General features: G+C 36.9%; 2 protein-coding genes across 2 annotated transcripts; one reads left to right on the top strand and one right to left on the bottom strand.

The window, feature by feature from the left end:
* Window positions 1–3,636: 3,636 nt before the first annotated feature.
* Window positions 3,637–7,268, top strand: LOC124185991 (gustatory receptor for sugar taste 43a-like). Its single transcript, XM_046577278.1, has 7 exons — window positions 3,637–4,005; window positions 4,203–4,480; window positions 4,585–4,779; window positions 4,983–5,232; window positions 5,355–5,426; window positions 6,199–6,288; window positions 6,382–7,268. Exons 1-7 carry the CDS (start codon window positions 3,691–3,693, stop codon window positions 6,433–6,435), a joined length of 1,254 nt encoding a protein of 417 aa, XP_046433234.1. The 5' UTR covers window positions 3,637–3,690; the 3' UTR covers window positions 6,436–7,268.
* A 1,483-nt stretch (window positions 7,269–8,751) lies between these two features.
* LOC124187056 (G-protein coupled receptor Mth2-like) lies at window positions 8,752–11,204 on the bottom strand. The gene is made up of 5 exons (XM_046579303.1): window positions 10,439–11,204; window positions 10,252–10,330; window positions 10,014–10,165; window positions 9,123–9,285; window positions 8,752–9,001 (listed from the first exon to the last, which is right to left on the bottom strand). Exons 1-5 carry the CDS (start codon window positions 11,202–11,204, stop codon window positions 8,752–8,754), a joined length of 1,410 nt encoding a protein of 469 aa, XP_046435259.1.
* Window positions 11,205–25,051: the final 13,847 nt, after the last annotated feature.

Raw genomic sequence — 25,051 nt, 5'->3', positions numbered from 1 at the left:
GCTGAAATTCCTATCTCTGAAGTTAGAATTGTGTAGCTAGCACTTTTCAGTAATCCGGATTTTTTAATGGCCGAGGCTCGACTTTATCGCTGATTCGTATCATCAAGGAATGTAGGACCCGTTTGTAATGTGGGTGACGAAGAGTTTAAAGATGGATTATTTCAGTGGTCTTAGCCCTACTAAAAAATTGCTGCAGTTGTACCAGCGCAGGGCTAAATCGATGATAAACAGATCGTTTGATATTGTCCTTCCACAGAAATATGAGGAATCTGAAGATGCTTTGCACTAATTCCAGAAACGCAACTATATGCTTAACAATGTATGTACACCAAACAAACCAGATTGCCTAAACTATTATGTGACCTCCCATTATCACGAATAGTTTCAAGTACAAGTTGAACCTGACAGAGTGTGAAGGAGAAAATTACTTTCCTTATCTACTCCGGAGAATACTTCGACTGGCAGACAATATTACTGACTCTGATTCTTAAAATGAGGTAAATTTAATTGAAAAATTCAACTCACCATTATTCAGCATTATTTGTGTATCTGCTTATCCCGTTTGTCAGATAATCTGTTTCCTTGTTTGACGTCTGATCCTCACCGCGGTCGAGGAATAGATGTACAAGCTGCAAGCGAAAAAAACTGTTACCATTATCGAACAACTACTCCTTATAAACTGGAATCCTATACGAAGCATGAAAAAATGACTGACCTGTTCTGAATGACATCTGAAAAAAAATTTTGCCTACCAAAGTCAGTAATTTTGAAAACTTACGCGACGTGTGCTTCATAAATGTTGACACGCAATTCAGAATGAGTTCAGAAAAGCTAACGTAGACAGCGGGACTGACTCATGCGTAAATCGGATACCACATGTACTTTTGCTTTTCACGTTCCTCCGTATGCTGGCTAATCGATCGTAACCTCCTAAAAGACCAGAAATCCGATTCTGGATCAGATATCAACCTATTCCGAAGTCCGTGAATATAAATTTTCAATCACTCACATCCCCAAATTACCGAAATACTTGGCGGATATTGTAACTCAACACTTTCAGCCAAAGTATGCAACTCCCCGCAAAGTATCGTGTCAGACTTATTGAAATTTAAAAGGCCAGTTCATGAACCATACTCCATACAGGAACATGATGATTCCTCAAGTTCAAAAATCTAGGAATCAAATTATAATTTCGAATGCTGATATTACAGAATAGACCACTCAAGGTCGCGTAAGGTTTTGACTCATTGTCAGTTGTAGCAAGGACCATCAGCACCCCGACGTATACGCCAACGTAGGTGGCAATGTAACCGCGAAATATCGTTCCATTAGGATTGCGAAAGTCTGGTACGGTCGTGTAGCCGATGAAGATGATCATCATGATCAAAATGGCAAGCATCACGAACAATATGTTGGATGGGGTTCTGGCCACCAATGAGTAACACACTTTAACCTGATACTCTGACTGAAAAGTGCACGGATCTCTTTCAACTAGGCGAGAATTTTGGCCTGGCTCGTTCAGTACATCGCTGTCGTTTTCGAGGGATTCTCTGATTCTGGGGAAAGAGAAGTTAGTCACACATTGTTCGCAACTATTGTGGACTCGAGCATTTTTCAACGAACAGCAGATCGAGAAGAGAGTTTCAGTACTTCCATTTTCGAGTAACCTCCGTGGAACTTCTCGGAAAGAAATATTAACCCGACTTGACGCAGTAAAAGAGGATTTGGCGTTTCTTGTGTCAAGTTGAACGTGGCAAATGATCACACTGCTTGTCTGGAGCCGTCAGCACCGGTTATAACAAACCAAAAAATCACCACGACGGAGATTATGAAGAAACCTCAAGCCACGAACATGTTGCATAACGGTTGTAAACCAACTGATAAAAAGCTTGGAATTGAAATTATTCCCTGCCAATTGTTGCGGTATCTGCATTCCGTTTCGCGATATCTTGGCTTTGAAGTAATCCAATGTCGTGATTATCGCAAAACGGATACTGCGGTAAAAACACATTTTATACAACGCGAGCATATTTTACACGTTTTTTCATGCGTTCTCTTCATACACGAAGTACCCGTTTCTATGACGGTAGAGTGAGTCTGCGAATGCGCATGTGCAGAGTAGAGAGAATTTTCTTTTCACGTCTCTATTTTTGATAACCCCAGAAATAAGCGCGATAAGGTAACAAGAACCTATCCTCTGTATATATGTATAATTGTATATATATATCGACTTTCGCATGTGAGGAAAAAATGTGTTTTACCGCAGCAACCGTTTTGCGATAATAATGAGATGTGGATTGTTTTCACTTCAAGATATCGCACACGGAATCTTGTTATATGTATAGATATGTAGGGTGAGTTAAATACCTTGAATTCCTCGAGTGTCAAATTTGACAATCCACAACGGTGGACCTAGCATGGCGGACAAAATTTCATGTAATTTGTAAGTAATAAATTTTGTAAGTAATTGTAAGGATTGACTCAAAAAATCGTGTAGCAAAATCGTGTCCTTGATTTTTTAGTCATAAAGATTCATTTCAATAATCTCAAATACCCTGAATTGAATGTCGATCATTGGATTCCACACTCATATTCAACTATTTCAATAATTTTAAAGTAAAAGTTTTGTTCTGTTATATTCAATAAATTTAAAAAAATTATTTGACCTATTTGGATCCACTATTTTTAATTTTGATGGTTAGATTTAGAATTCATAATTAACGAAGCCAGAAACTCCTCTCCTCAGATTTAGGTCAGGCTTCTCTCGTAGGAATCGTCTATAATTAAAAATCAAACGAACTCACCTGCAAGTGTAGCTGGATTGGAATTGTATGAGCGTCTCATTCAAGATGATTACATTGGTAGTAGCAGCGCTACTTTTCACTAGATTGTGCCACGTTTCAAAGAGTAAAAAAAAGACACGAGCTGCCCTCTCAGTATCCGCAATTCTGCCATTCTTCGTATTTTAGAGCTGTCTTTAATTCGTAGAAAAACAAAGACTAATTTGAGGTGGAATGTAATCATATCGAACGAGAACCAGTGTACCAATTAGGTGTGCAAAATATCTAATTTTAAACTTTCCCTGTTTCAAGTATAACTGTTAATTTGAGAATTGGTTCTTCTTTTCAGGTATTAATTTGACTGTCCAGTCGTAAAGAATCTATCATGAGTCCCCGATATTAATTGAATTGGCACGCGGAGAGAAAAGTTACTAGGTTTTTTTAAGTTCTTTGAATAATTAAAAAGACATTTGTGCTTTTTAAAAATTCGTAATACGAGATATCATTCCCTAGTGTTATCTAAGTACAAACTTCACCCATTTAATCAGTTAATAGCTATACCAGCTTTTTTCTCTTCCTCTCTGACGGGCATAGGTGATTAGATATGCTTAGAAATTTTACGACAGCAGCCAAGAAAAAAAATGGGCATTTCATTACCATTATATACATCAAGCTACGTACCTATGGATGGTTGCCATCAAACACAAAGGCGATAAAATATTCATCTCTCCATTATGGTGATTGCGTAGTAATGTTTATTTTAGAAAGTAGTTGTAACTGTAACTGATAAATACGTGACGGCCAACCAGTCGTGGCAACAGTAGATTGTTTTCAAGTGTAGGAATTAAGTCGGTTTGAACCAGCGGTAAAATAATCCAATTCGGTACCAGCAGAATATCGTCGTTAAAAGATGCGGACGTTCTTCTCAGAGCCAAAAACTTTACGGGAAGCTATCAAGCCATTGGTTTATTTAAACTGGTTCTTGGGATTGGGCATTTTTCGACAACCGAATCACACTGCCTTCATGCATTTTGCTATGCAATTACATACTGTTATTGCTAATACGATGAGGCTAATCATCACTTACATAGGTATGGCTGACGCGCTACAAAAGCTAGATTACGGAAACATATCCCCAATGTCTATCATGATGTATAAGACACTTATGTGGATAAGTTCCTGCATCGTAGTGAGTACACCACTGTTAGTATGGATCCGAAAAAAGGTGATAAATATTTTTATCTAACTTTCGTTTTACTTTCCACCAAAGTTTGCATTTTGGCTTAATTGATTTTCGTTGTTCTTTCATTTGTGTTTATAAATTACCGTTGCCTTTGACATGCAATCTTTTATCGAAACTTAAGAGACAAATTTAATTTGTTTATGTGAATAATTATTACTTATCTATACATATTCGTGTAGTCGTGTAGAGGGTGTTTGCAAGAGATGACTGCCTTAGAAGATCTGTTTCAATCTACTCTTGGAATTGAAAACAATTATAAAAAATTACACACTCGTATAAATATCCGATCGATCATCGGTGTCTTAATCGTGTCCATAGTGAGCATTTCGGACCAGGCCATGAACCCAGACAGGTTTCAGGGGCCGTTAAATATATGGGATTTCTGTATTTTCGCGGCTGTACATCAACCAATACTCATTATCATTTTATTGGACCTCATCTTCTGCGTATCGATAGAGTAGGTATAGTTATCGCATCAGACTACTCCGAAGAAAAGCTTATGTCCAATGGACGTACAATTTTGAGTGTATGAAGTGTGTTTTTTTTTCTTCTGTTTTTCAGGTGTGTCAGAGAAAAATTTCGAAGCTTGAACGACAGTCTACTCAAATTGGCAAGACAGACTGCCACCTTGTCCTCTAATGAAAGCCTGTCGATTGCTGTTCGAGTTAATGTTAATACCACACCAAGGAATGGAAGGGAAAGAAAGCCACTTCAGAGCATGACGACCAAACAGTATTACTTTTTACGAAAAATCCGGTGAATGGCAACCTAACTACATATTTTGTTCAATCGGTGTTCTAAAAACTCTTTTTCCGTTCTTAGGAAAGGCGTAAATTTATAGAGTAATTGAGGTGTTTCAAGTAATTATCTGTTGATCCTAAACATGAACTACAGAAGTTTCATGTCGCAATATAAACATCTTTGACTTAGAGGCCTTGTTACTAATCAAATATTTACAGAAAAGCTCACTGGGAACTCTGCAAACTTGCAAAACAGATTAACGACACTTTCGGACTACAAAATTTGATGTTTATGGGAATATCGTTCGTCATGATTACAGGATTATTATACACCATTTATAGTGCTTATACATGGCACAATTCGACACGATACAAAACTTTTGAAATAACTACATCCACCTTGTGGGTGGCCATTTTCACGTCACATATTTGGATGATTTGTCACTTATGCTGTAGTACCAGCAATGAGGTAATTCATGATCTGTTCGTCGACTTCCAAAGGAAAAAAAAATTATATGTCGCGTTACGAATTATATTTTGATTGAAAGACTTGATACGACCTACATTGAAATGTCCAATTCCTATTTTCAGGCTCAACGGACTAGAGAAATTCTTTGTGAATTTTCAACAGCAAATATTAATGACGCAGAACTTCAGACCGAGGTGTGTGAAATTTCCTGTGACATAATAGGACCGGTTCTGGACACAAGTCCCTACATCACCGACACAGCCCGGTCGCAAAACTTTCCCCGGTTATTCCCCGCACGGAGATAAAGTTTTGCTGCCGAACTATGTCGGTAATGTTGGGATTTGTTTCCAGATCGGCCTTATTGTGCTACTACTGCCCTTTGTGTAAATACAACTAGGGACCTTGCTCAATCAGGAAATCAATTTTTCTGTATTCCTCAATGCGTTTCGATACTTCTCTGGATCTTCTGAAATCTTTGAAATCTATTGAATTCTATTAAAATCTCTGTAATTTTCCTTTCTAAAAATCCTTTGTAATCCTATAAAATCTTTTGAAATCCTTTGAACTCTCTGAAATTCCTGGAATCTTTTGAAGTCTTCTGAAATCACGTGATATCTCTTGCAATCTTTTGAAACTTGTTGAAATCTTTAAAATCGGTTGAAATCTCTGAAATTTTCTTTTAAAAAGAATTCTATGAAATCCCATGAAGTCTTTCGCAATCTGTTAAAATCTTTTAAAATTGTTCGAAATCTTTTGGAATCCCTGAAATCTTTCAAATTCTTTTACAATTCTGCTTGTATTTTTACTAAACGTCTGTAACTGTTGTGCAATTGATAACATTCTGCGTTCTCGAATTAAGTTAGTGTTCATTATGCTAGATTACAACCATTCAGCATTGTTGTGATCTACATATTTCAGGATCATTTGTTCTATCCGTTTCTTTAATCAGTCTGTCTTTGTGCCAAGGTCGACAAATTCGCAGTACAGACGTCTCAGAATCCCGTCAAATTTGACGCCTGCGGTTTCTTTTACATGGATTACACGTTTGTTCAAAGCGTAAGTACAAGGTTTGACTTGACCGACCGTAAAATTAGTAAAAATATTTTGCACACTTTGGAATTGATACACCGTTTCCTTGTTGTTTTTCAGGTAATTGGGTCGATAACGACATATCTTGTAATCCTTATCCAGATGAGTGGATGATCGTAAATAGCACTGGAAGATCAGCGACTGAGTGACATGAAAAACTTCGCGCATTGAACATCAGTCAATCGGCAAATGAGATCTTCGGTTACACAAAATATAAAAATTCGTCACAAGTAACGGTTTCAAAATTCTAATTTATCATTTAAGTAAATTGATGAAGGTTGTACATTAGGGTGCGCCAAAAGAATTTTTTTTTTTTCAAAAGCACATCAAAAGTTCGCAGAGCATCTCTTATGGTATATCTCATCGAAATATGAGGTCTTGATATTGATATTTAGAGGTGCTTATTTTATTTTTTTCCATTTTCCACTTAAATAACGGGGAAAGGAAATTAGAAAATTTTAGAATTTTGTTCTTTTAAACGGCTTGACTAATAAACTATCTGTATACAAATTCTTATAGAAAATTTCACGCTTTATAAAAAAGTACTGATAGAGAATTTTCCCAACTCTAACCGATTAAGAGATATTCGCATATGACTCAATGTTTATGGGCGAATATCTCATAATCGGTTAGAGTTAGGAAAATTTTACCTCAGCCTTTTTTATAGAGCGTGAAATTTCCAATGAGAATCTGTATTTATATCGTTTATAAGTGAAGCTGTTTACGGGAAAAAAAATTCAACATTATTCCGGTTTTCTTTATGTGTTACATATTTAAATGGAAAGTGGAAAAAACAAAATAGGCACCTTTAAATATCAATATTAAAAGCTTTTATTTAGATGAGATATACTATTAGAGATGCTGTAATAAAATTTTCATGGGAGTATGAAAAAAAGAATTTTTTTTTTTTTTTGGAACACCCTACTGTACATACATCACAAAGCTGTAGAGGTTATTATAGAGAGGTTATACCCATTATTGATTACGATTTCTCTGCACGACGTACAGTCCGTACAGCAGCGTTCAAAAATATTTTGACAACGATAGTAATTGTTACAAACAAATATAAAATACGAAAATCAATAAAAATTTTTAATTAAAGAAGTTCAATGTTCTACATCATTTTATAAAATTAACTCTCATTTCGTAAAAAATAAAGTTAAAATAAAGACAAATAATAAAAATGATGAATTTCATATTGTCAATACACTTTCGAGTGCTACAGTATACGGGGCATTCCACGACAAATTAGACGCCCGCGTAACTCATCCTCTTCGATTTTAATCATTTGTTAACATGATGTTTACACCGACCCAAAAAATCCTCTGAATTTTTTTTAGATTTTTTTGGTGACCGGTGAAATTTGAAAAAAATCAAAAAACCAATTCCAAAAACACGATTTTTCAAAAATTTTTTAAAATTCGCACAGAGTTTTAAAGCTATCGAGTTGAATTTTTTACACAATATTCTTAACGTCATTGTTTATCGTGCTATGGAAGCTTTTTTTTTTTTTTGACATCTTCCTATTATATTGCGCAAAAAATCTGCCAAAAAAAATGCTAAAATCGACACTTTTTGTTCAAACCGGCGCCATTTTTGCAAAAAAAAAAAAAAAAAAAAAAAAAAAAGCCTCCATAGCACGAAAGCCAATTATATACCTATCAATAATCTTTTTGTGTTTTTTGTTTCAGATCAAAATTGTGACCCCCAACGTGGACACCACATCCAAGTGCATTTTCTGCAACAATTGTTTCATCATTTTTATAGATATTAATTAATAAATAAATCGATCTTTAAAAAATTATTTTGTATTCTTCAATACTCAATTAATATACAAAAAAAAACCAGACCGATTAGATTATTTTTTCTTTAAAAAAAAAAATCGCGAAAAACAGCGATTTTTCGGGCTGTCACACTGGAAAGCTCCCTTAATACGTTGACTAAATATTCAAGTTTAGCATTTGACTAGATATAATACACGATTACCTTTTTTACCGTCAAGTATTTTGTGGAATCAAAAATCAGTCTTAGAAGATTTGCAAAATAATTGTAGGTAATGCAACCTATTTATAGTGATGTAAGGGTATCATCTTTCGGTCAAGGACGAAGCCAATAATTTGCTCCTATCACCGATGTTTAGTAACAACTAAGCCGATCAAGTTGGTCAACATTCGACTCGTGCAATTACTTCATTTATGAAGTAGTATCTAGACGTTATAAACAAGAGTAAGCGGAGTTGGAAACTTGACAGTTGCGGTAGCCAAAAAATTTAGTCTTACTGCTCACGTTGGTGCGGGTCGCAAGTGTTTGTAGAACGATACCGTAGCTATAACCGACCAATCCAAGGCTCGAAATCACCCAATTACGCCACTTGATTCTATCGTGATCTATATCGCCTGGGATATAGAAACCCGTAGGCACCGTAACGTCTCAAATTTGCGATTGGAACTCAGGTGTCTTGAAGCGATGCCTTATTCTTAAATACGCAGTACCCAATTGCTCACGTAATGATCTCTTGATATTATCTTTCCATAGAAATATGTAGAATAAGAGAATGCTCTGCACGAATTCCAAAAGCGACATTATATGAGTCATCGCTGGTGTGCGCCAGAAGAGCCAAATCACCCAAACGATTATGTGACCTCCCATTATCACAAATAGTTTCAGATGCAGGTTGAACCTGAAACAGAACGTTGGAGAGAATGACGACTCTTCCCTACTCTGGAGATGAAGCTTGCAGCCAATATTTCTGTCCTCCATTCTTTAGAATGACGTGCATTTCATTTTCCACCTCAACTCACCATTGCTCGGCATTATCTCGGTGTCTATTCAGACCATCGACCAGTTGCTTGGTGTCTTTTTTTTGACGTCTGATCGAGAGCGCAGTTGAGGTGTACCGGTAGGCGTTGCAGGTGAAAAGAACTGTGACACCTAGTGAGCAGCTCCACTTTACAATTTCATACCCTGTGTTAAATGTGCAGAATTAATCTCCCGACATATTGTGGATTCCATCTATAGTGACACAGGTCTGTAGAAAATATTTTGTTTCTACTGCATATGATGTTTTTGCTGAACATTATGTTTTCGAGTGAACTGAATCAAAAGATACCTTCTATTTCCCTCCATCACGTACGGTATTTTTGCCAAATACAAAATGTTTGCATAAATAAAGCATAACAATAAGGACAAAACTAAAATTTCATCACAATGAATGGAACAATATTTCTTATAAAATTAAACAAACAATAAAATGAAATTTCATGAAATTTACGTAACAATGCGCGTTCATTCTTTTTCCCTATGAAACCTTGCTCTCGTCTCTTTTATACTCCTACAAACACGCTTACGGTTTCAATTTCCTCTTTCCCTGTTTATATTTATTCTTGAGTCTCACTCTAATATATGTTAAATGGGAGGAAAAAATCACTTTTGCACAGGATTTTTCGAATCAAGAATAGGATACCTGACTTCGAGTTAAACGAAAGTTTCACTCTGAATGAAACCACAAACACGAGTTCAAGAAAAAAAACCTGTCGTGATGGGATTTCGCAGTATTGTTCCCGGTTTAAGTGAGTAAAGAACTATAAGAAACACTATGATAAACCGGTGCACTTTTTTTGGTAGCAGAACTGCGTAATTGGTTCTTTAAAAATTGTTTGCGAACCTCAACGTCTTCAGTCTCATAAACCTACTTGCTGTGTCGCTTCGAAAGGCTGGGACACATCTTTGAATGATTGTAAGAGTCCCAATGGCAATGGCTGGTGTGACCCAAGCGTAAACGGCGTAACAAAAAAACCTTCTTGCTTCACGTTCCCGCGTGTCATGACTGACCGATCGTATCTTCCTGAAACCCATATATAGTATCTCAGTTCAGGATTACGCAGCCCAATCACACAGATCACTATTGAGTCATTCGCATCCACAACTCACCGGAATGTTTTCCAAATGTTGTAACTCATCATGTTTAGCCATAGCGCGCAAGAGCCCGCGCAGTAACGCGTCAGTGTTACTAAAATGGAAAACTAAATCTTAGGGGATGTTATGGGGCAGCATGAGATATATCCGATTTTATGAATGACGAGTAAAAAAAATATCCATTTCAAAGTTGTCATATTACCAAATAGGTTAAACAAATCGGCGTATCTGTCTTTTTCAGTTGTACTGAATATCACGAACGAACCGATGTAGGTGACAATGTAGGTAGCGATGTAACAGCGAATTATCTTTCCATTAAGATTCCGCAACTCTGGTACGATGCTGTAAGCGATGAGGATTATCAGCATGACGATAGTGGAAAGCACCAAGAACAACATGTCCCAAGGATTTTCAGCTATCCACGGGTAACACACTTTAACCGAATATTCAGTCCATCCTGGCTCACGATAAATACAATAATGATCCAAGTCCCAGAGCGATCCTTCGGCAAAGTCTGCCGTACGTAGCGATCCATTTCGCAGCAGATGATAATTCTTTTGCACCGAAGACTTCATCCACGTAAAGATGCATGGATCTTTTTCGATTGTACGATAATTCAGCCATGACTCATTCGTTTCATTATGGTTATCTTCGACGAAGTCTCTGATTCTGGGCAAAGAGATGTTGGTCGGATCTTCTATGCAACTCTCTTGGTATCGAGCCGTTCCCAAAGGGCAGCAGATCGAGACTGTGAATTTGTTAATCTTATCCTCACGCAATGACAATGGCACATCTTGAACAGAAATATTATTCGAGTATTTCACACTGTCAGAAGAGTTTAGAAGTTTTTTAGTTTCGTCAGATGTGAAAAATCTCTGCAACGCTTGTCTATGGCCGTAAACACTGATTCGGATCGAACACAGAATCAACGGAAGAAAAATGACTGCGGATCCCCGAGTCGTGAACATGTCGACCGAACGGTTACTGTTCACCAGTACAACTAACAAAAGACACGCAATTTCTTGTGTCGCTAGCTGAATGCAATAATTCCGTTGTCCACATCCCGATTCGCGATATCTTGGTTTGAAAGTGATGTGATGTTTCGAAACGTTAAGAAAACGGATAATGTGGTCGGAACGTACACTTTTTTCATCCATGACTCACCAGGATATATTGGCCGTGTATGTAAGACAGTTTATTCACCACAAGCCTACTATATTATTATATTTTGAGTCTCGTTCATCGAGATTACAATAGTAGTACCGCTACTTTCCGATAATTTGAATCACATATTCTCAAAATAACTGAGAAAAAATAACGGTGAGCGGCCCTCTCCCGATGTCCGCCATCTTATCGTATTTTATGCGTTTTTTGTGCGAGGGCGAGTCGCACGTGAAAGTGAATATTCAGTGTTTGCTTTATCACAAAGTATCGGCTGGTGTAAAAAATTGTAAAAAATACGCCACAGTAGCAGAGTGAGTTTCTCAACATGGGAAAGTCAAAGAAACGTTCTCACGAAAGAGAATCATCGTCAGAACTGTGACGTAAAATAAAAAGGTTAGAGAAAGAGCTTCAGACAAGATACGCATCGGAAAACAAGAACGAATCAAGAAACAGAGACCAATCGAGGGTCAGAAACGCATCAAGGTGTAGAGATGAAAGAAAATCTCGCCATTCAGGTAAGCTAAATCAGTGCTCACAATCAGAGAAACATCGACGGCGTGATCTCGGATGAATGAATCTCTTCCCTGTGTACAGACTGATATATTTTGTATGTCGGAGGCAATAACCATCAGTAATTTAAAAAAGGAAGAGAGAGAAAATAAAAGAACAATAAATATTTCTCTGTCCTTTCCATCTTAGATATAAAGACGTTCTCGAGTCGGACGAAGAGAATTGCCGCGAGAGGCAAACAGAATAATTAGCGGTATGTATGGAAGTTGCTACCAGGGCTTTTCCAAAAATTTTGCTTCTTTATATAGTCTTAGCAGACCAAAATCATTACGGTCAGATTGGCTTTTTTCAGGACTACTTAAAGAAACGAAAGAAGAAAACCTCGACAAATATCCTAGAAAATGGAATTTGTACCTTGAAGCTCCAGAACTAAACCTAGAAATTGCAGTAATTCCGAATGAGGCTCGGTCGAAGACAAATTCGCTCTTTACTCAGGAACAAAACTGGGCTTGGTCTGTAATGTCGGCCCTAGGCGAAGCGATCACGATGATCATTAACGATGACGTGAAGCCAGTGGACGGACTAAGTCTGTTACAAAACCTCGCAGATGCAGGAAAGTTGATCGTTCAACTTAATTTCCAGATCGCGATAGCCAGAAAGACCTGTATTGCTCACATTTCGTCCTAGCAGACGAAGGAATTACTTACTAAAACCAGGCCTATCACACTCCTCTATGTTGACAGCATGGGTGAGATAATAAAAATAGCAAAATTTATGGAGAAGATGGGGAAGGAGTTGAAACTACAACCTTTAACACCCACAACCTCGAGGACCACATCAAGGACCGCTGTCCAGGGTGCGTCGTAGTCTTTAAACTAGTGAGACTCTTTTCCAAGGTAGGGGATCTCATATCAGAACCACAAGAGGGGCCAGTACAAAAAGCCCACTTTCCCCAGGGGAAAATACACCCACTATCCGACACAGAACAATTTCTACAACCAGAACGGAGGCCAGTCACACCGAGGAGCGAAGAATTAGTTAATACAGAGGTAAGCTGTTCAGCGGAGCGTCTAAAAAAATGTCTTAACGGAGTGGAAAAAGATCGCCACAGATAAATTCGTTCTGGAATACATAAAAAGGTTATAAGATACCCCAAACCGGTCCAATTGTCGAGCCAAGGAATCGTTCAATCAGAGTTTTCTGGAAAACAGAAATTAGAGACCTCGAAATTGCAATTAAAAAGTGACTGGATATCGGGGCAGTTGTACGATGTACACCGGATGAGGGATCGATTTATCTTAAATCTCAAACTCCTAAACCAGTTTATTGAAACTTCACATTTCAAACTAGAGGATCTGAGAAGCTGTTCTGATTACACAGAATGCTTTCGCGTGCAACATTGATTTAAAGGATGCGTATTTTCTTGTTCCTGTAGAAACTGCAAGTCGAAAACTTTTGCGATTTGCATTAGTACAGAACAATACTTACCAATTTACGTGTCTCCCTTTCATAAAGCCAGTTATGAACAAATTGAGAGAACAGGGTTTAATGTCTACGATATATTTAGACGGCATACTATGTTGGTCGCCACGTTCCCAGGTGTACAATACGGAAGCCTATACTGTAAGCATTTGAAACGCGAAAAATTCTTGACATTGATTCTACACGACCAAAACTATGACAGAGAGATGTCTATTAGTAACGCTTCTCGTAGAGAATAGCAATGGTCGCGAGAGGTCATCCCTCATGCGAGGAAACCTACAACCCGCTATAAATTTCGGAATGAAATCTTTTCAGAGGCTTCGTTGACAGGTTGGGGCGGTCATTGCAATCAAGAAAACGCTCACAGTTTCCGGACAGAGTTTGAACAAAAGCTACACATTAACCAGCTGGAACTGGTTGCAGCTCTTTTTGTTTTAAAATGTTGTGCCACAGACCAACGCGATTGCGAAATCTTACTCAGGATAGATAATCGACAGCAATATCGTACGTTAATAGAACGGGAGGTATACAATATCCGAAACTGAACAAATTATCTAGAGATCTGTGGCAATGGTGCGAAGCAAGAAGAATCTGGGTATTTGCAGCTTACATTCCGTCCGTCGAAAATCTTGACGCGGATCGGGAATCCAAAAAAACTAATTTAGACACCGATAGAGTAGAAAAAGTAGTTTTTCATCGTACCCACCCTTTGTTACGTGTTATATTCAACTCGGTAAATTTGGATCTTTTTACATCATAATAAGTCTTTTCCGAATTTGTCAACAGGTGAGTTCCTGTTTGAATAAAGAAACAGATACGGATACACATAAGCTACGCATTAACAGCATGAGTAATGATTCCATTTAATCAGTATTTGGCAGTTAATCTATTGACTATTGAATTACCTTCTAGAAGCACCGATTTTCCTTTCTTTACGTCGTCCATAAGCTTTTTCCCTCTTAAGTACGTTAAAGTACTCAGTGGAGATCAGCGAAGTTATAAATAGAAAGTAAAACCGTATACAATAAAGCGAACCTATGGAAAAAATTCGGTGACGGCGATTTAAAAAATACTTCGATCGATTGAAAAAAACTTTCATTTCATCAAAAATTACCTGATATTTTGATTAACTTCTGACGTGACCTACCAATTATATAATTATCTCGAGATTGCAGTAGCACAAAAGATTCACGTACGTTTCGGAACTTACTATCACTCTTGGACTTATGGTTAGAGTTTGTATCGGTCTTCTTTTGATAAATGCTTGAGACAAGACTTCGTGTAACGACAAAGTTGAATATCCGTACAATAAAGAGGAAAATAAGCACGCAAATATTCTTGAATCTCAGTCACGAGCAGTGGTTCTACTAATTCGAAGAATGCGCGTAAATGATAACTTACCGTAGAAGAAGTACGAATGGTCTCAAGCGCAGTTGGTGGCTTCGCCGTTCACCAAGTTGACAAGTCTTTTAATGTCGGATGTTCGACCAACAATTTATTACTGTTCCGGAAGTAACTTTTCTAAATTTTGTTTCAGAGATCTCGATATCTGTGTTTTTTTATTCGTTTGTTCATTTTTTTTTTTTTTTTTTTCGAACAAAGAAGAAACTTCATGACAATATATTTCGAGTGATTAAATTAGCAATCCGCATGGTCTTTCTCTAGATTCTTAGGTATTCGAACGATAGTTGGAAATTTTAAAAGCAGATTGTAGCAGTTCCAACTTGAAACTTTCCAAACTTTGACGAAGAAAGGACCCGTTGAGTTTACGAATTGTTTATGCAACAAATTTTGAAATCAAACACGTATCAATATTTTTTTTCTAATCGTATCGAACTTGAACGTAGTTTTCGAGAAGTGATAAAAAAAAAATCACACATCGAAATCAATTTTTCTTTTCAGAGGAGGGCTGTAACACTAAATTGGTGATAGACTCCCGTTCAGTCGATGAATGGTTATATAAAATATTGTAACGTACTTTGACGTTACGGAAAATAAATATGGATCCGCGAGTTTAATTATCAAGTCAAAAGAAATCAAGAGCGTGAATAAAATGTTGTGAAAATGCTTTAATGCAAGATATGTTTTTCTCGTTTAACGTCTGAAACAAGACTGTTTTTACAATAATGTTGGTTGACGCAGCAACCTTATTCTTTTGAAAGACATAAGAGGTTTATAAACGTCTTTTATCATATTAATTGAACGAAAACCACAACTCGATGACATAAATTTACCGGAAAGAGGGCGATACTTTGGACGGTTAACTGAGTTCAACGATGAATTTGAACAGAATGTCACTTATCTTTCTAAGTTTTTTTCTAATTCGGGCTGTCGGCGGCTGTGCGTGCTCAGCGGGCAGTTGAAGATTGTTTTTATTTGTTATTTTATAAGGTGTATTGTAAGTGTATAAATTTTAGTAAGGCCAAATTTAGGGTAGCACAAAAAAATGAAGAATATAATGCTTATATGAACAATTACAAAAAGTGAAATTAAGCAATTTATTTAATTGCAATTTTGAGATATACCAATAAGGGTTTGAACAAGGCCGAGAGATTTTATACAATTAAAATGGTCGAGCAAAACTGAACGAATTGAAATGTAGTATGCAAGCCCAAAACTTGAAATGTCCTCTTTGATCTCAAAAACTGAAGTAGAGAAGTGTAGAACGTAAGACCCGAAGTTCCAAAGTGAAATACGTCGAACGGGGTTCTCTCCTAGCATTTGGAAACTAACGGGAAGAAACCTCTGATTGGTTCCCCACTATTTCAGAAGGCGGAAACCAATCAGAAAAATGAAATACATTTTATAATTTTTGATTGATGGAAATATATTAACCGGAAAAGCCCCTTGATTGGTTCCAGAAGGTGGGACCAATCAGGAAAAAGACAAGATATTTCGTGAATTCTAATTTGTTAGTTTTTTTGGAGTGCAGAGTGTATCCATGAATTCCGACATTAATCACTGTGTTGATTAATTGTATGGTGAAGTAGATGATGCCCGGGACTCCAGAACTAGCGGTCCCAAACAGCTTGAATCGGTTCCAGAGTTTACGTGACGTTGATCGGTCGATTTTATGTCATGAATTCTTGTCCGGTAGTCCAGATAATGATATTTTTCAATCAAAAATAGAATGACCAGCTGCACGTCTGCAACTGCATTCAGGACAGCCGGTTTCTCAATCGGGAACATTACTCGGTCACGATAGCTCTCCAAATCTTCTTACGTATAAATGTCGGAGATAGTCAGTGGTTGAATATTTATTTATTTATTACGACGTTTCTGCCGGGCACGGCCGTCCATCTTCAGGCTACAGAAATGAAAAAATTAAAAAATTAAAAAAATAGTAGAGTATAACTTCTTCTTTATACTGGGTTTGTTTTTCAGACAGCGAAATAAGCTGGTCCTATTCTTGATATTAAATTATATGTTGTAATAAAGGGTTGTAAATAACGATAAAAAAAATTATAAAATTAATAACTAAGCTCATAGATTGATTGATTGAAAAAACATTGATACGTTTGGATTGACATTAACTTACAAAAATTTTGCGACAATCTTTGGACTGGATGTTGTTAATTCGCCATTATGTGAGGAAGTGTCTTCTTTTTTGGAGCTGCGATTTTAATCGAGTATCGAGAGTATAGATCTCGGCGTTGTGATTGGCTAAGACGAACCTCGAGAAAACAAAACGGAGTCCTAGTCGTTCGACGTGTTAAGAGCGAGTAATTTTAATTCTGCAAAATGTCAGAATATAGGTGGCTGAGTTTGTTTACGTCAGTACGTTTGTTGCACGCAATGTCAATGTTTTTAGAAATATGAACTATTTCTTTCCATATTCTCTTATGCCATTTTTCTCACAAGTTAAAATGGAGGCATTGTCAAAATCATTTGTTAAGCTACGCTGAGCCGAGGCACATTTGTCAGGATCCCTTGATTTAATGTTTGATGTATGACCTAAGATTCTGTTTTTGAGGCGTTGCGACGATTGTCCGACGTTTTATACGATTTATACATTTTGGTCATCTGATTGCTGAGGTCTTTTTCTAAGTAAACGATTTTAGTATTCATGGATGAAAGGATGCCGACGTTTTCAGCAGCAACCTTGTCCTGTTCTTTGATTGGGTCCGCAGGTTCTGTTTCGACGATAAAAAGTTTAGGATGTTCTGTACGAATAATTCTATATCCACAAATTTTCAATTCTGTTGTTTTCATTAGAGCAAAGGTGGTTGTTTCACTGGAGTAGGTGTAAGTGTCTGGTGGAAAGCCATCTTCTTGGGGTTCTTTAATTTTCAATGTTGATCCAGTGTAAAGAGCGTCGTAACGGTCCAACTTACAGTCATACATTGGTGAATTTACTCAAAAAACCTATGATCCAACATTTCCAAAACAATTTGCGTTAGGCACTGTACATCTAGTCCCATCCTTCGGCAATGATTCATATTTATCTTACTATATATGTGTATTACATATAGTATAGTTATTCTTACTATCCTTGTACAACCACGTCGTCCCATTGGCCGTAACCGTGATCATAGCTGGCGCCAACGCAAACTCCAGTATCATTTATTTCTCCAGCGAAGATTGCATCCCTGATATCCGTCACATTCTGGAGTAGTCCTGAGACGACGACGTCATTTCCCAGTCTTATGATGCCATAGTTGTAGAGTCCCATACATCCTTCTCTGTTTACTTCATGTATGTAAGCATGTCGCCTTTCCCTGACCACTGAATTGTGCGAATGCATTCCGCAATGATAAACGACTCTATCAATTTCAATTCTACATTGTATGACGTCTTCGCGATGAAATTCTGCTAATTCAAGTAACTGAACGTCAGTTTCAAAAGGGATAGGGTCCCTTTCTGGTACATCGCATTTCCCGATGCCAGCAGTGTCAATAGTTGACGTATTTCTTGAAGTTCCTCCACAGTCATAACCCTTCACGGCCCAAGTTACGGCGGCAATCCATAAGAGAATCACAAGTAGAGTGATTTGACTCATTTTTCCCCTTTTCTCGAACAAAGTGTTTCATTTTCAATTCGAGAAGAGAAGTAAATTACTGTTTTCAAATGACGATTTTAAACAGGTGTTAAATACTAGTACATATACTTTCATCGTTCGACATCGACGTCAGAATTGATTGGGATTCTAGTTATGGTTTCATTGTTTCCGAGTACGTGATGTGTTTTATATACACTCCAGTCAGTAATGATTCTTGTGCAAATTAAGTCATTTGCGCAATGAATCATGACAAGCGAATTTTCGGATTCTCTATTGGTTACAAATAAATTGACTACGTCTGTAGCGTCGATTTCGAAGTAAAATATCACATTATATGTTCGTGATATTAATACTTCTTCCTGGACTAACTCGACAATTAGAGATCCTTCCAATGGACCGACTGGATAGCGAGTTTCAACAATTTTTTCCCGTGTATCCCCACTGATTTTCATCGTCAAGTCATCTATCGCTGGATTTACGACGAACCTAACTTCAGTGGGCGGGGGTACAGGTGGTATCTTCATTCTAGAACAAAGCATACATATTTGGCTGGTTTAAATTCTGCAATTGTTCTATCAGGATCTTAGGTCTATTTCAAAACTAATATAATTAAACAGAATGGCCTGCTTAAATGCAACGATCCTTACTTAATTATAAGCAACTGTAACGATCAATTATCCCTTTGAAATTTTCAATCTGTCCATGTGAACTATTTTGATTTTATTGCCAGCTTGAATTTTAACATTACGTTTTTCTAATATTTCTTCTACTTCGTATGGTCTTGTATATTGATCGGTAAATTTTCCTTTCTTCGGCTCTTTTAAAAGAAACGCTAAATCTACTTTTGCCAAATTTAATGAATTTATTCGTTTATCATAATAATGTTTTGATTTTCATTCTGACTGTATTGGATTTTCTCTGGCTTGGTTCTGAATATTCCTAATTTTGGTAAACAGTTCGATTAAATATTTCAAACAACTGACATTTACGAAACGTTTTTTAAATTCAAGAGCCATACCTGCGCTCGTACTGAAATTATTCTCCCACGCAATGAACTAATGAATAATTTTTATCTACGGTGAATAAATCGCCTCGAGTAATTTGAATATTTTGTTTTGACTTTCGTATCGCATCCTGGATTTGTTGTTTAATTGTGAATGCAACCAAATAAAAGGTCTATGATCTGTGACTAATTTGAATTTGTTCCCGTATAAGCATGGTCTGGAGTAGTTTACCGCATAAACTATAGCCAACAATTCCTTTTCAATTGTTGAATAATTTCTTTCTGCCTGACTTAACAATCTAGATGTCTATGCTATTGGTAAATTTTTTCCTACTGTACCCTGACTCAATACACCTCCTATCGTGAATCCTGATGCATCTGTTGTTTCTGTTGTTACAATAAATTTTTTTTTCAGAATTATATGGAGATAAAGACGGTTTAATAATATAATTATTTAATAAATCATTTACCTGCCTAATAATTTCTCACTTATGAACTGGTGAAAATCTGTATTGTTTAATATCTATTGTTTGTTCATCAGTTATATTTATTTCGTGTTTTATAATGTTTGTGGCTCCTAGTAGCTCACCCGGAATATGAAATCTCTATTGATTATCATATACTCGACCATATACGCTTTCTTTTTCTTCGTCGTTTGCATGTTCGAGCCTCGATAGCTTGAAAAATACGTCATAACGTGTATTTACTTGAACTTTATTAATTTCTCGAATTTTTTGAAGGATCTGTAAGTTTTGATCAATTGGATCGCAATGATCATTTTGGATGCTCTTATTATTTTGATTATTTCTTTTTGAAATCAATTCCTGATTTGAAAACAAACTTTGTTGATCTATTCTATCGTCCATTCCCTGCTCTAAGGAAAGGTTTAATTCAGAAATTTCATTTCTGGCTAGATGATTTGCTAAACAAACATCATTGTAAAAGCAAACTGATGGTCGGTAGAAGCAATTCTATCTCTTAATCCGTAAAATTAATTATTCAAATACGCGCTTTTCCGTTATCATTTCAAACTAACGCTTCTCCGAAAAATATTCCGTCTTTTGCAGTAAGTTATTTTTTATTGTGATATAGAATGGAGCATTCGAAAGCGATGGAATTGTAACTTAAGTCATTTATTTCTACTAGTTTTTGTGCATAATTGATAGTTGCTTTTTGTGATTGGAAGAAATTTGTTCCTATAATGCCGGCTTGAGAAATTAGGAAATTATCACTTACAACGTGAAAATAAACGCGATATTTCAATTTTGACACATCCTAGCGTGTGAACGTAATTATCTGTTATTCCTTTCATTTGTAACACATTATTCATATCGATGTTATTTAATGATTAGCGATTTCCTACTTTCAAAAGATTCGGCTCCGATCCCGTATCTATCGTTTCATCTATTTCATATATCAAGTCCCTGGGTTTAATTTTAATTATCGGTACTTGACCATCGACTGTTAATTTCACCGTTATGACACGGCCTCGTGTACCTCCCAACTAATTACGGCAGTTTGGGTCTAATTGACCGCTCGGGGTCCGCTTTGCGTTACCGATACCGAGAATCCCAGAACGTTTCCCGAATTTTGATCACTCAAATTTTCTTCAACATTCTTACGATACTGTAATTTACGACACACATTTATCGTGTGCGTAAAATTGCGGTTTTGACATCTTTAATTCGGTCGAAATATTCTATAATATGCCCAACTGATTTTTTGAATTTTTTAGCTAATTCTCCGCTATAGAAATTTATTGATCGAGAAGGTACGAATATTGTCGATAATTTATCTAGAAGCAATTCAAACGCGTCAAAGTTTTTAGCTTTGCCTTGACGTTCCTAACCAACTGTTTTTCTAATCTAGGTGCAAGTTTGAGTGTTTTATTTTTCACATTCTTCTAACTATATCCGAGGATCTACTGTTTCTGAATTTTTAATAATGTTACTAGGATTTAGGTCAACATCTAATTCTGATCGTGAAGATGATTCTTTACTTTTACCGGTGATTTGAGTTGACTGAATTCGAGAATGTTCCGCCTATATTTCCTTTACTGTTGTATCAATTTTTGTTGCTGACTCTCCAGTTTGTTCAGACATATTTGTTTCTATCCTAACTTCAGATTCTATTCGTTCCTCTGACGATTTTTGATTTTTCTGAGCTTCCTTCAATTTTTTTTGCATTTCTAATTGTTTGGTTAAAAATTCCTGCTCTAATTTTCCTCGCATCTCACTTTCTCGTCTACCGATTTCTTCCAATTGTTTTTTTTTTTTTTTCAGATAATTCCACCGCATCTTCAGCTTTTCCTACCCTATTTTGCAAGGCGTTAATTCGGTGAGCGTATGCAGTTTCTGTTTCTTTAAACTTTTTTGATGCATCGGCTATCCTTTCACGCTCTAATTATAATAACCGTTATTCTTTATTCACTTGTTCTGTATATGCTAATAATTCTGCCTCTGTAAGAGGAGTATTATCCTCTATACTTCGCGTTGTAGGCATGATTTTATGATAAATAGGCTTCGCTGTCACCAATTAGTTTTCACACTCATGAAGAAAGCAACATTGAAATCGTAATCAATAGATTACTAATAAAAAAAAAATTTACGATGTTTAGCCAAACTCTATCCGGGTTGCGCCTAACCATTAATTGAACGAAAACCACAACTCGTCGCATAGATTTACCGGAAAGAGAGCGATAATTTGGACGGTTACCTGAGTTGAACGATGAATATAAATAGAATGTCACTTACCTTTCGATTGTTTTCCTAATTCGGACTGTCGGCGGCGCTGCTCACTCAGCTGGCAGTTAAAAATTGTTTCAGTTCGTAAATCTGTAAGGTGTGTTGAATGAAACTTGAAACGTTTTCGGTGATCTCAAAAACTGAAGTAGAGAAGTATAGAACTTAAGACCCGAAGTTCCAAAGTGAAATACGTCGATCGGGGTTCTCTCCTAGCATTTGTAAACCAATGAGAAGAAACTCCTGATTGGTTCCCCACTATTTCAGAAGGCGGGAACCAATCAGAAAAATGAAATACATTTTATAATTTTTGATTGATGGAAATATATTGACCGGAAAAGCCCCTTGATTGGTTTTCCACGGTTTCCGGAAGGTGGGACCAATCGGGGAAAAGAAAAGATATTTCGTGAATTCTAATTTGTTAGTTTTTATGCGCGCCCCGGGGCCCAAGGTGGTGGGACAGTAATGCCCGCAATCTCTCTACCGACAGGTACAGATAAGAACTCCTCGTCCCTCGTTTATACTTACTAACTAATCTATGCTGTGTACGTGCCACCTTTATGGGTGATTTATTGCCCTGTGTATGCCAGCCAGATGTCTAATCCTCGAAAATAACCTCCGGTACTTTCGGCCATTTATTTTGGTATTCAGGAAATTATCAAAGCGATCACTGTGACGTTCACATAAAGGCGGCTGTTAGACCTAAGAAGTGAAAGAAAAGAATGAACTCTGCAAACGGTTAACGAAAAATGGAATTATTAATATTTGGGGGCAAAGGGCATCGAGGATGTGACACGTCACTGTTGTGCATTATTCTGTAATTTTTTTCGCAATGTAACAACATTATTTTCATTATTCTTCTGGTGTCACAATCAATCCGGGTACGGAATCGCTTGGAATAATTTTTCCGATTTTTTAAATTGCCCCCAAATGGTTTTTGCAGTGCAGATAATGCCACTACAGCCTTATCATTAGTAGTCGGATAGCTAACATAAGATTCAATTCGAGTATATTATCAATTACGCCAAGTTAAAATTATAGTTGAATGAGTAAATAGTGATTTTTCGGAAAACGTTCCAACCTACCCAAGTCTTCTCTATATCGTTTCATTCTACAAACAGATTTGCAGTCGACTCGAAAAGAATGCGTTAGGGAAAATTTATTAATTTATAATTTTACCTAAATCCATTATTGCAATACTGACAAATTCATCTTTCTACTTTTTTTCTTTCTACCCTTCAAATTTCTCCGTTTACATCACTGAAAAATCTCCAAATATACGCTCGATTGTGAGATATGGATGAGCATTATTTTATTTTCTTGTTTTTCTGAATAAAATACTTATCCATCCGGTGTATCCAGAGCGTCAACTCACGGACGAAATTGTAATTCCCGGTTTCCTATCTGTAGGTGGCAAGGAGGCTTGTTTCAATTCGCATCTGTACGCCCATGTCGCATAGTAAGGAACCAGGCGTTACAGAATAGATAGGATAGCTTCGTTAGCTTATGGAGCGAATAAACGGGCAGAAAAATTAACTGATGAGGAAAAAATGCGTGAATGACGATGCGTGTTTACAGTTCAAAGTCTGAAACAGGACTGCTTTTACAATAATGTTGGATGACGCAGCAACCTTATTCATTTTATGATATATGAAACCTTTTATACGTCGATTATTTATAACAATTACCCGACCAAAAACGGGGAAAATGGATGATTTCATCCTTTTCAACGGTATGTTAGGATATAATAATAGTTGAAAAATACTCATAATCGTCTTTACCGCGTCGACATGCAAAATTAATCGACAGAAGTAATATGTGAAAAATATTTTCGAGTTGTACTTTATTCTAATTTTCTTGATGCTTTGATCAAGGTGAAAGCTCTCGATACACAAGAAATTATTTGTATATTCAAGTGGATACCATACCTAATCAGACCGTTGTATCGAGATACTACAATACATGCCGAACAATGCGAATAATTATCGTAACTTTGAATCGCACTGGAGGAAAACTCTAGTTTCGTAAACCAAAAACTATTTACATGAATTAAACATAGCATCCGGTGACACTGCGTTAAAATAGCCAAAAAAATTTTCATGTACTAACGAAATTTTCAATGCGATGTCCTTATAATCAATCATACCCACTAAAATATATCGTTGTAAACTTTCCATCAATTGCAGCGTAGTAGGTTATGCTATCCACTTTATCGAAGTATCTTTTAAAGCGTAATGAGTAATAACTTAACAGGATACGCGTATCCTCTATCCATCAGCTACTTGTGTTTATCGACATTCCACGCTATTGGAAGTATTATAACGAACGAATTCCGGTTTCCTTTGCATGCTCAGAAACATACCGTTACATGCACGGCAGCTTTGTAACGTATAAATATCAGCTATATTAGTCATATCCTCATTATGTTTATTCTGCAATTAGTCTCGAGGTACGTTATTCGGCACATGACCTTCCAACAAACTGTAGGAATCGTTTGAACATATCGAACAGTGACATTATTTTGGACTGAAGAAATCAACGAGCCAAAAGAAATAGGCAATGTTTTGCCGCGAACCAAAAAACTTGCACGAGGCTATCAAACCGCTAACTTACGCCAACTGGTTCCTCGGCGTTGGTATCTTCCGACAACCGAATCAAAGTGCTTCGACGTACTTCGGCATGCAAGTACTGACCGTGATATTCAATGTAATGAACTGGACCGCGATGTACGTGGGGGTAGTCGGGGTGCATCAGGTTAATACTTCAAGCGATAATCCGACGGTGTCTCGTAAGAGCATGTATAGAGTGCTCAGCTGCCTAACTCCTGGCATCGCAATTATCGCTACTGCTTTGGTTTGGCTCAAAAGAAAGGTAATCCGATCGGGGCTTATGTTTATGCCATACTTATTTCATTAA

Source organism: Neodiprion fabricii, chromosome 7 (genome assembly GCF_021155785.1).
Source record: "Neodiprion fabricii isolate iyNeoFabr1 chromosome 7, iyNeoFabr1.1, whole genome shotgun sequence".
In the NCBI taxonomy this organism is placed as follows: Eukaryota; Metazoa; Arthropoda; class Insecta; order Hymenoptera; family Diprionidae; genus Neodiprion; species Neodiprion fabricii.
Note: the sequence above shows the minus strand (reverse complement) of the source record. Positions and strands in the feature narration are given on the sequence as shown.

Coding starts and splice junctions, on each gene's coding strand:
- LOC124187056 (XM_046579303.1), bottom strand. CDS start 11,204: ATGTTCACGACTCGGGGATCCGCAGTCATTTTTCTTCCGTTGATTCTG. Junction 10,166..10,251: donor AACATTTGGAAAACATTCCG/GTGAGTTGTGGA, acceptor TATGGGTTTCAG/GAAGATACGATCGGTCAGTC. Junction 9,002..9,122: donor CGAGATAATGCCGAGCAATG/GTGAGTTGAGGT, acceptor GTTCTGTTTCAG/GTTCAACCTGCATCTGAAAC.
- LOC124185991 (XM_046577278.1), top strand. CDS start 3,691: ATGCGGACGTTCTTCTCAGAGCCAAAAACTTTACGGGAAGCTATCAAG. Junction 5,233..5,354: donor GCTGTAGTACCAGCAATGAG/GTAATTCATGAT, acceptor TCCTATTTTCAG/GCTCAACGGACTAGAGAAAT. Junction 6,289..6,381: donor ATTACACGTTTGTTCAAAGC/GTAAGTACAAGG, acceptor GTTGTTTTTCAG/GTAATTGGGTCGATAACGAC.